Genomic DNA, 12,363 nt, shown 5'->3' with positions numbered 1-12,363 from the left:
TAAAAAAGGCAGGCATGTAAATAAGCAAATACTTTTACAAATGAAAAATAATTTAAAGATTTAAATATTATAAAAATTATTATTTTCCAGCCCACATAAATATAAAAACCTCTGCCTTCATGCCTTCTTCATCTCGGGGGGCTTTTTCAGTTTATTCTTAACAATGTGCTTTTGTATAATGTTACTATTATTAGTAGTATTATTTATTATATGCATATTTATATTTGTTTCATTAAAAACAAGCTTAGATTTGCCCACCTACCAGGTTTTAGACCAAATAAGGCATAGCATGTGTATTTGGACATAACCAGGGCGGGATTAACCAATGGGCCTTATGGGCACAGGCCCAGGAGCCCGTGCGCACTTGGGGCCCCTGCGAGGGGAGGAGAAAAAAAAGACAATTTCGGAGTGTCTTTTTAGGCTAATTGCAAATAGCGCATCTAGTAGGAATAAGCTGTTCATGTTTTACACCCGTAGATGCCTGATTGATAGAGACAAGATGAGTAAAGAGCAAATCATTAGTACAACCTGAGTGGCATGCCTCGTAGAGCGCACAGCAACATCTTTTGACGCGATTGATCATCAACACGGTTCGAATCCACCATCGGCTGAACTCGTGCTACTTTTTTCTCCCCATTACATATCATATTGGAAATATATTTATTTTTAACAGGAAGGAAACATTTTTAAAAAGTAATGCAAATGTGATATAAAGTCACAAGTGCCTCGTGGGTATTTAATAATGTTTAGCCTTAATAAAGGTGCTTCCCTCTTTGTAAAAACTATATTGCTCAGACAATTGTATTCCCTCTAAGCAAAAAAAAAAAATCGCTATCACATATTAATATTATTATTATTACATTTAAATTGTCTTTTTGTTTCTTTAACTAAACAGAATGCTGTAATCGGTCAAGCGCGGAAACGTCAGTTTTGAAATATCCCGCACTTAACTGAGCAGACTGTAGTGTAACGTTAGTATTTGTCATAGATCAAAAATGAGTGGACAAGTGGATTTAGCAAATGCAAGAGAAAGAGGAGAGGAGGAATCTTTATTGAGGCCTTTTCCATACACACCTTCTTCAAACAGACCCATGATCAGGAAAATGAGGGTATAGAAGAAGACGTTATGGTAACGTTAAATGAGTAGCTTTAGCATTAACCAGGCGGAGGAGGCTAACGGCAGCGCAGGGTGGACTGGATTCATCGTGTGAGAGACAGACAGAAAAATAAGAGAGAGAGAGAGAGAGAGAGAGAGAGAGAGAGAGAGAGAGAGAGAGAGAGAGAGAGAGAGGCCCTGAAGAGGAGAGAGGGGAGAGAAGAGGTATAGTGTGTGTGATTATGGATACTTTTAGGTTTAAAATAAAGTTGGTCTATGCTGTTTGCATCACGAGGAGAGTAGAGAGAATACAGGGAGAGGAGGAGAGAGACAGTAAATCATTAATAAGTGTGTGTATTATGAAAGACTCATAGAACTGGATTGGAGAGGCATAGTGTGTTATATGGCAAGCCAATAATATGCTTTATAAGTTTGTAAAAGCAATAGATTAAAATACCCCATATATATATATATATATATATATATATATATATATATATATATATATATATATATATATATATATATATATATATATATATATATATATATATATATATATATATATATATATATATATTACTGTTTTAGTGAACTTGAACAAGTATACTAAAAACATTAATTTTCACAAGTTTTAGTATTTTTATTCAATGCTTTGAAAAATAAGTTCAATCTTTGCAGACTAGAAATACATATGTACTATATATCATTTATTTAAATATGTGGACAACAATTTATAGATTCATTTTATTTAAAAATTACTATATTATTCCTATTTTTTTTTTTTATTTATTAAATTATAGGGGTGCGGCCAGGTAGAGGGCCTTACAAGACAACGTGCCCAGGGGCCCCTGAGTTCTTAATCCGGGCCTGGATATAACTTTAGCACACTTCGTTATTATTGTTCATTTATTCGTTTTCTGGAAACTAAAACTGAATTTAGAATTCATTTTGAAACAAATATTTGCGCTTAACAAACAAAATTAATTATGTGTAGACTAATGGATGTCTGTGCATACAACTTGTTTCCCTACCCACGAGAGTGAAAGTGAAAGTAAAGAATGAGGAGGCTCATCCCTCATTCTCGCGCTGTAGATGATCTGTTTAACTCTGTTTTCTCTCTAGTGAAGTGTTCAGTTTTTCCATTTACAAAGTCCGCCCTGTAAATAGCAAATACACTGGGGCAACACAACTGACTCTTAAAAGGAATGAGAGATGAGACTCTGATTGGTTTATTCTCGAAACACACCTATAACTCATTATGTGAATAAGCTCAAACCTGCTGGATAATGTACCCCGGCGCAAAGCGGATTTTTCCATTCTTATAATAGCAAAACGCCCTTAATGCTTTTGCGCCCTGCGCTTTGGACTTCATCAAATCATCAAAATAGAGCCCTTAATGTTAATTGTGCAATTAACACACGTCCATTTTTAAGTGAAGACTGTACTTTATTAAATGCATACTTGTTAACCGGAACATGCTATAACATGCAACCTTGTGGTATGTTCCTCATGCATAACTAATGAGGAGTGCATTCCTAAAAGAACCAACACATTAAAGTGCAACACTTTATCTACTGTATGACCAGGACATAAAAAAACAACATGTGAACAAACTCCCATCAAGGTATCATTTTATATTTTCTTTCTTTCTTTCTTTCTTTCTTTCTTTCTTTCTTTCTTTCTTTCTTTCTTTCTTTCTTTCTTTCTTTCTTTCTTTCTTTCTTTCTTTCTTTCTCTTTCCCTGCACACTTAATAGATACTTAATTGGTAAACAAGTCATCCTTTTTTTTTAAAGATTTTTGAGAATATTCCATATTTTATTGTATTATTGTAAACAAAACTTAAAAGTACTTAAAATGACCTCTATCCTGCATGTGCATGTGTAATCTCTAATAGCTGTAATTATATAGGTCATACAATGACATGTAAATATATTTTTTATTTATTTGTTTTCTAAAAATTATATTTGGTTTCTAAAATAAATTTTACACAAGTGTAAAATATCTTTATTTTAATTATTTTTAAAATTTTTGACATTATACTCAAAACAGTCCGGTGATGTTGAATACATACAGCACAGATAGGCCTAATGTTTATATAAATTAAAACCCTTAACGTAGATGTGTTGTTTTTTCCTAGCTTTGAAAAGTAAAAGATTTTCGCTTGCAAATCATAAAAGGTTTTTATCCATGGGGCTGCATCTTAAAGAGAATAAACACAATAGCATAAATATAACTGCGCTTAGAAGGAAGCACAATTGTCAGTCTGAAGATCATTATAACTGAACTGTCCTAAAAAAGACTTTGAGTGCAAATGCCATAAAATGTGAACAATACAACTTTCTTAATCATTCAGAGTGAATGGTGTTTCAAGTGTTTGAAATGAATAGGGCATATATAGGGAGATAAATTGGAATCAAATGCAGCCAAGAACTCTGCTTCTAATCACAGCTATAGAGGTATAGTTACAGTCACACACTTGACTGGTTGGATGTTGGAATGGAGTCAATGAAACATTATATTCTGTCGATATAAACATGGTCAATTCTGTCGATATACAGAGTCAATTGCACTGAAGCAGCTAATATTAATTTACAATAAGGAAGGGCAGAGGGTTGCTGAATGACTACTGAGAGATTTCAGCCACTGTCTGGGCTTTCACTGCCTTTCTACACCTACCTTTCTTCATGTGTATTGACATGCGTATTAGTCTAACAATGGTTTTTGGAAATGCACCTCAATAAATAATTTTTTTTTAAAACTCCACATTTGTATTTAGCACCATATAAAACAGTCGCACTTCTTAGGATTAGAACAGTGTTTCTCAACCACGTTCCTGCTGGACCACAAGCTCTGCACATGTTCCATGTGCCACCACTACTACATGTGCTACTTCAGATCATCTGCTCATTAACAGAGACAGAATGACCTGTAATGGGAGTGACAGACAAAGGAGACATCCAAAACATGCGGTGCTGGTGGTCCTGGGTTAAAATACTTTTATGAATATTTACATATAATATTTGCAGTTCTCTTCAATGCTTGATTCTGATTGGTCAGAAAATTGCTGATAATAATAACACAGGCTCATACGGTTACTTCAAATCATATGACTGTAAGTAAATAAGTGCACATCCATATTTATATGTGTAAAAGAGGCCAGCTAGCAAAGTGCTATGCAAGTAAACCTCAATCCTCTGACCTCAGAAGGTGCTGAGGTGGTGACAAACGCTAGAGGCCAGGGTCTTTAGTCTCCTTGTTAGAGCAACCAACTCCCATACAAAGAATTGCCCATTCGATCCCACCTCAGTGTTGGGTGAAGTAGGGTTTCACGTGGGGGCTCGTCCGGGATGGTTGTGAGCTTTAGGGGGGTGAGTGTAATGGAGGCCAGCTAGCGAAGTACTATGCAGGTAAATCTTAGTCCTCTGACCTCAGAGGGTGCTCTAGCAACAGACACTAGGGGTCATAGACTTTAGCCTCCTTATTAGAGCTAGCGATTCCCATTCAAAGAATTGCTATATTGCGCTGAGCTACAGATAAGACTCTCGGGTATTATATTAGGGATAAAGTACATCCAGGATGTCCTTATCACAGAATAAAGCTTTTAGGCTATATGGATGTGAATGTAGGCCTCTTCACTGCCAGCTCAATGTGATTCAAAGTTCCCCAATAAGCCTGTTATTTAGCAGTTGTTATCTAGAAATAACTTATCTTGGAATGTTGTGACTGGCCAATCACAATCAAATATTCCAAATAGCCATGTAATAACATGTGATTACAATGGCCTGGATCTACTTTAGGTCATTAGAAAGCATCCTTTACTTTTTTAATACCACTAAAAGCCACTAGTAGAACCGAAACCACCCACATCCTCTTTCAAGTTAAACAAAAATCCCACAATTAACTAATCTATGCGGTGATGCTTAAAGAATGCTGAAAGCAGCTCCGAAGTGTAAGTGAACGTAAATGGAATATTCAATAATTCATGAGCTTAATCTGTATGTATGAAATTCTGCGAGGTAATTGTGATTACAGAGCATGGGCTTTTCCTAATGGCTCAGAATGTAAAGTCACTCGCTCGACGCTGATAATCCGTGATCAAGAAAAAGAAAATCCTCAGGAGAACAAAAAAAATTCAGCAGTTGCACCGATGCGTATGCAGTGAGTCTCTCTCTATGAGTGTGTGCCATTTCTGAGGCGTCACACATGCGCTTTACTCTCCGAATGGAGGTTATGACTCTCGTGTGCCGCCGCTGTGCCCCTCATTATCGCAGCCAACAGAAAAGACCAGCATGCAAATTCCACCTTCCCAGGCGCTGATTATTCATCAGAGCCGCCACTCATCTCCCTTTAAAAAGCTTCAATCCGCCACATCGATTAGAATAACAATTTCCCACAACCATTTATTTAATTAACAGTATTAAGGCCGATCTATGGCGGCTGGCACAATGTTATCATTACTTAGCACTCCGAAAACTCGTCTTTAGAGGTGCGGCCCCTCTGGAAACAAGACAGCAGTGTGAATGTGAACCATAAAAAGTCTGGTCAGGTAGAGCATTTTTCTGAACATTTACCCATTTGACTGTCTTGTTACAACAGTCAGCTGAAGTGAAGACTGTTGGGCCTCGAGTGGAAAACGTTTGCTTTGTGCATGTCACATACTGACAAAAGAAATCTACATTGTTCGAGGGAAGAGAGATGCGCTTTGATACGCTCGCTGACAGATTTGAAACAGGGTCAGTCATGTTGTTTCGAACCAGCTTTAAGGTTTGGAGTGTAAAGGATTTCCCCCGATGCTGTGCGACAGCGTATCAAATGTCATTAGCATAACATCACTTCCAAAGTCAATGACAGCTAAAAAAAATAATAATAAGATCATACAAATCTCTTTTATCATCACTAGTGTTTTGTTTTGTTTTCTGAAGTCTTTGATTTACTGGCCAAAAGTTGTTTATTATATATTATATACAGAACCATTCATTCGTATAGTGTAAGTTGCTTTCACATGACGTCATTTATGACCGCAAGACTTAGATGGAGGGCAGGAAGTGATTCTTCTATATAGGAATCGCGATCAGAACAACAAAATGTTTTATGTTGTTTATCATTAATTAAATCGGCCAAAAAAATAAATGTCTAACAGCTTTTATAAACTTCCAAATGCTTTCGCGCATAAAGGGGTAGCACTAATCAAGATTATATACAGGCCTAGCTATGTGTATAAATATGTTAATGTGTTATATAAAAATCAGATACAAACACCACACATATACAATATCCAGGAGAACATATAACTCACCCTGACATGGAATCTCTGCAATTAAATCTCTCTTGTTTTGCAGTAATCCAAGTCTTGTGGTGTTTCGATGGATTAAACAACCATAACGTTACCGTCTATTCACGCAGCAGCAGTAAATGTTTGTTGATGGTAAGTTCAGTGACCATACACAAAAGAAATGCAACCCTTGTGGCAAAACTAGACGGTTATAATTGTGAAGCACTTTCCCCTTACAAAAAGAAAGAAATAAATAGTAATCCAGACTATGCTTCCACACTTTTGCATGATAGTAATTTTATACTAAACATGTTTTTATACCACATAACCACATACTGTAGTATAGTAAACTGATAAACTGTAATCATTACTGTAATGTTAGTGTAAACTGTAGTATATTGTGACACCTATTTAATAATTTGTTTATTACTACAATAATGTCATAACACAGTAACAATATAATTACTATGGCAGTTTAAGTCAACTAATTATGTATAGTTCCAAAAACTTCCAAACACTATAGTATTTACTATAGTGTTTATTATTATTATTATTATTATTATTATTATTATTATTATTATTATTATTATTATTATTATTTATTTATTTATTTATTTATTTATTTATTTATTTATTTATTTTTATTTATTTATTTATTTATTTTTTTTTTTTTTGATGTAACAAAGCTTATTCAGTATCTGCCGCCTTGATGACAGGCAAATATATTTTAGTTCAATACACACTCAGAAATAAAGGTACACAAGCTGTCACTGGGGCGGTACCTTTTCAAAAGGTAACCATTTGTACTTAAAGGGTCCATATTGGTACCTCAAACGTATATATAAGCACTATACTTAAAAATTGAAGAGGAACTTTAATTTGTACTTTTTAGGTACTAATATGTACCCTTGAGGTATTAATATGGACCTTTTAGCTACAAATTTGCACCTTTTGAAAAGGTACCTCCTTAAATGTACCCATGATTAATAAATTAGTTTCTTAGAATTGATAATGAAATAAATAAACAAATAAAGAAAGAACGAAACACTGGCTATAATAGAATAAAACAGAATGAACAATGCTGTTTTTTTATCTAATTTAATTGTTTGTTAATAATTAAAAAAAATTTGATCAGAGTTGATCCCAAACTATATAATATAATATAATATAATATAATATAATATAATATAATATAATATAATATAATATAATATAATATAAAAAAATATAATATAATATAATATAATATAATATAATATAAATATTGTTACTTATTTCGTTGTCTTTAAAGTGTTTTTAATCTCTTAATAATTACAATAATTGTAATAACAATAATAGTAATAATAATAAAAAGCTACACGGTGGGGCACTAGGTATTGCTGTTGCCTCACAGCCATAAGGTCCCTGGTTCGAGCCTCGGCTGGGTCAGTTGGCATTTCTGTGTGGAGTTTGGATGTTCTCCCTGCATTTGCGTGGATATCCTCTGGCTGCTCAGGTTTCCCCCACAGCCCAAAGACATGCGGTACAGGTGAATTGGGTAGGCTAAATTGTGCGTAATGTGAATGATGCGTGTGTATGGATGTTTCCCAGAGATGGGTTGCAGCTGGAAGGGCATCTGCTGTGTAATGCATGTGTTGGCGATTCATTTCGTTGTAACGATCTCTGATTAATAAAGGGACTAAGCCGAAAAGAAAATGAATTAATATTAATAATAGACAATTAATAATAATAATAGTAATAATATGCTGATATATTTTCCTTAATTTTTAATGTCCCCAAGTAAACAGAAAAGCTTTATTGTATATCAATCATCAACATGCATCTCTTACATTATGCATAATCAAGTCAGTGTGTGTGCAATACAAATTTTAATGCATTTCTATTTTAATTAATAGACCTGAACAAAATAAATGACCATGTTGTCATTGACCCTCCAGCAACATTACCTTGAACGTAATGATCATTCTTCATATGCAATAACATTGCAAGGAGCTTCATTGTGTAAACACATCATTAATATAAATCATATATGAGTCATATGAGTGATGGAAGCTTACCGAGAAACACCATCCATGTGTTGTTTGAGAGAGCCAGCAAGATGTAAGAGGCGATTCTGAAGACGGCGCTGAGTTTGGCTAATGTCATCTCCTTAACACACCTCATCAGCAGAGGAAAAAGACCCAGCAGACCAAAGCCCTGCCAGAGAGCAGCACAGCAGGTTAAACACACTGGCAAGATGAAGAAAAAAAAAAGCAGGCACCATTTAGTTGAAGCTAGTCTATTATAGCTGAAGGTCCCCATTGTATTTAAATGCCTTTAAAAAAGAGTATAATAGAACAAAAGCTATATAATGATCCATTATTATCCAATCAGCCGTGGCTTCATAGTTAACTTACTCTAATCAAAGACTATAGAATACACAAGACATGGCATTCGGATAGTTTTGAAGAGGGAAAAGCGTATGGTCAATATCAATCGATTTAGACTGACGATTCTCTAGGGGAGGGTCTCGGACCAGATGTGAGTTTCTACAGATTTTGAGTAATTTGAATGTTTAGAAGTGAAACTAAAGAGACTGTTGTTGTTTAATTTTATTGGTGATTCCTAATATGAAATTTAATCGTAAGCTTGGCAAGCAATTTTGGAGAATTTGATGTTTTCCCAATCAAAGAGAATGCCCGAGCATACAGCCTGAAAGGTGTTGAAAGATGACCCTCGAGTGAAATGACTTGCCTTAAAAGGACTTTGCTCTAATTGACTCTTTGCTGGCGGTTTGATTGACAGATGATCTGGCCAATCCTAACGCCGATGTTCTGTGCCTTTGTCACTTTCCACCATTTTTATTTATTAACAGGCAATCTGGCCAATCAAACCCAGATATTCTGTAAACCACTATCACTTTTCTTCATTTTTTTTTTATTTTAACGTGATCTGGCCAATCAAATTGTTGATGTTTTAACAGGCAATCTGGCCAATAATAACACCACCATTCTTTGCCCCTGTAACCTTCCGCTAGTTTTAATTGACATTGTGGTCAATCATATCACATATATTATGTGCCCCTGTCATTTGTTCACAAATTTTAAAATACAGGCAATCTGGCCATTCATAATGCCGATATTCTGTGCCCGTCACTTTCCACCATGTTTTGATTCACAGGTCTAATAATGTCTATTAATATTGCTGATATATTGTACCCTAGTCACTTTCTGGCATTTTTTGATTGACAGCCAGTTTGGCCAATCAAAGCACGATATACTATTGTTATTATTATTATTTTTACAAAAAAATTGCAGTCAGAAAAGGTCCATAGTAAATAGTGTAGCAATACATGAAACACAGCTCAAACAGAAGTCTTTTTCAAACCACACCAAATACAACCATCTTAAACCAGATGTGTAATCTGCCTAAGGAAATTATTCACACTCACACAAAACTCCTGATTGTGCGATGCTTATTGAAAAGGCTGGATTTTGCTCTCTCTTCAGCTTTATATCAGTGTAAATCATAATATTCTGTATGTGGTTGTCATTGTTGGACGGTTGTTAGGCTGTTCTCAAAATTTGCTAGGTGTTTTTTTCAAGAGCGATTGCTTCTCATACAGTGTCAGTGTGTAGGATTTTTGTTCCTAAATCTGAAAGAGCCCATTGATCACTATATTATTCAACTACTTTATAACACAGATGTTTAATCAGCCAATCACATGGCAGCGCCTAAAGGCATACACTGGTCACTTCTGTTTTGCTAAGAACAAAAAAACTGATATGAATACGAAAAAAACACATACGAAAGTTTCAGACTGATCCTAATCCTTGACTCTGCTGCACCATTCAAGTGGTAAAGTAGGAATTTGGCATAAAAGCGAATGCCTCACATTGAGGGGTGTTTTCTTGGCATATTTAGTCCCAGATTAACATCATTTAACCTCCACAGGCTACCTGAGAAATTTTGCTGACCATGACCACCCCACTATGACCACAATGCGATCATTTGACAAGTTCAACACACTCAAACGTCCTACATAATCATCAGATCTCAATGCAAAAAGGGCATCTGGAATTTGCTGGATTGGCATACTCACATCGTTGATGTGCAGTGAACAACACCAATCAATGATGATGGAAAATTTCTTAGGAATGTTTCAGGTGGGCGATATGGTGGTTCAGTGGTTAGCACTGTCACCTCACAGGAAGAAGGTCGCTGATTTGAGTCCCGGCTGGTTCATGTGCCTTTTCTGTATGGAGTTTTCATGTTCTTCCCATGTTCCTTTGGGTTTCCAGTTTCCCCCACAGTCTAAAGACATGCGCTATAGGTGAATTGAATAAACTAAATTACCCGTAGTGTATGTGTGTGAATGCGTGTTTATGGATGTTTCCAAGTACTGGGTTGCCGCTGGAAGGGCATCCACTGTGGAAAGCATATGCTGGATAAGTTGGCGGTTCATTCCGCTGTGGCGACCCCTGATGAACAATAGATAAGCTAAGCTGAAGGAAAATGAATGAATGAATGATTCAGGCACCTTGCTACAGTAAATCTATGCCGTGTAGAATAAAGAAACAGTTCTGAAAGCAAAAGCTATCCAACCTGGAACTAGCGTGAGTGTATAATTCAAGATGGTTGAAATGATGCTGATGTCAAATAATGCACTATAACAGCTGAATAATATCTGAAATACATAGGCGCAGCACTAGAATACATAAGCACTTGGCAGTTTGGTTCAGCTTGTATAAGACAAAGCCCATAAATATTTAGATTCTCTCAGATGCGGCTAAAGCTAACCAGTGAATTAATTAACCTTCAGGGTTTGTGCCTGATGAAACGGTGTCAAAAACAGTCAGGCTGTCTCACTCCGAGCGTCTGAGAGCACTTGAAGGCGAACTAACCTGCGTCCCCATTTGCGTGAGAGATGCGCCATGACTCATTTGCCCTGCCTGCTCATGCAAGCAGTTCTGATTTAATTACCCCTCCTGCCCGGCAAGGGCCTGGTGTCAACAGACTTCGCCACAGCCTCTGATTCGCAGCGCAAAACATAATGGGAATGCATAAACATTCCATGGAAAAGGTCAACTCGCTGTGTTTTTACTTTCATCAACTCATTAGAGCCTGGAGTGTTTAATAATTCCCCCACCAACTCCACGCCACCCTAATTACAAGTCAATTCCAGCCCTACAGCCATTTATAAAAAAACCGCAAGCATGGAGTCAGGCATTCACCAGAACCAGACCTGCCAAGGGTTTGACACTTTAGATCTTTAGAAGTACAGTGATGTGAAAATGTCTTAAGCTACTGCACTGCAAAAAATATTTTTCTTACTTAGATTTTTTGTCTTGTTTCTTGTCCAAATATTTAAAAATTGTTAAATCAAGAAGAATTTTATAGATAAGCAAAACATGTTGTCTTGTTTTAAGAAAATATATGCCAAAATTTTGTGATTTCTGTCTTAAAACAAGCAAGATAGTCTGAAACACCACGAAACACCAAAACACATTTTTTTTTTTAGATGTTGACAGTCAAATATGTGTCCCACGCTGCTAAAAACACTATTAGGACACATATATTTCTCAAAAAAAGTGAAAATTGGTTGTTTTTGCGTTATTTCAACAAATTCGTTCTTCCGGTTTGAAACTAATTTTTGAAGCTGCGTCACGGCGATTAGATACTTGCATGTATTTCAGCATGGAGACTGAATGTCTGTACCTCTGAGTACTTTGTGACACCACTGAGTGTGCTGCGTTAATTAATGAGAAAGACTTGGCTAAAACCGATCAGCACACTCTATTGTGTATTGTATGCGGTGCAACTTCATTAATATGCATGACAGCTTTGAGGACTGTTTTTACAGTGTTCAGACAACAGAGAGACGCCACGTTCTGTTTCAAAAACAAGTGGGAAGATTTTTTTGGAGAAACAGGTTGTCAGTGTTGCTTTTATAATTTGTTGCAACAATTTGTTCGTCTGTGTGTGTTTTTTTTTTTTTTGTCTCTATGAAA

The 12,363-nt window shown here is 35.9% G+C and overlaps 1 protein-coding gene and 1 long non-coding RNA gene across 2 annotated transcripts in view; one reads left to right on the top strand and one right to left on the bottom strand.

Moving 5' to 3' along the window:
* Nucleotides 1-12,363, top strand: part of LOC141378439 (uncharacterized) — a 61,954-nt gene that overhangs the window by 725 nt on the left and 48,866 nt on the right. Inside the window, exon 2 of the long non-coding RNA XR_012393075.1 lies at nt 6,441-6,526. This is a non-coding gene — a long non-coding RNA (uncharacterized lncRNA). The remainder of the gene's footprint in view (nt 1-6,440; nt 6,527-12,363) is intronic.
* The window catches only part of zgc:174356, a 74,077-nt gene that overhangs the window by 48,844 nt on the left and 12,870 nt on the right, over nt 1-12,363 (bottom strand). The window contains exon 4 of the mRNA NM_001328606.1: nt 8,431-8,569. Within this exon, the coding sequence (NP_001315535.1) occupies nt 8,431-8,569 (139 nt within the window). The remainder of the gene's footprint in view (nt 1-8,430; nt 8,570-12,363) is intronic.

This window comes from Danio rerio, chromosome 17, assembly GCF_049306965.1.
Source record: "Danio rerio strain Tuebingen ecotype United States chromosome 17, GRCz12tu, whole genome shotgun sequence".
Classification (NCBI taxonomy): domain Eukaryota; kingdom Metazoa; phylum Chordata; class Actinopteri; order Cypriniformes; family Danionidae; genus Danio; species Danio rerio.
Note: the sequence above shows the minus strand (reverse complement) of the source record. Positions and strands in the feature narration are given on the sequence as shown.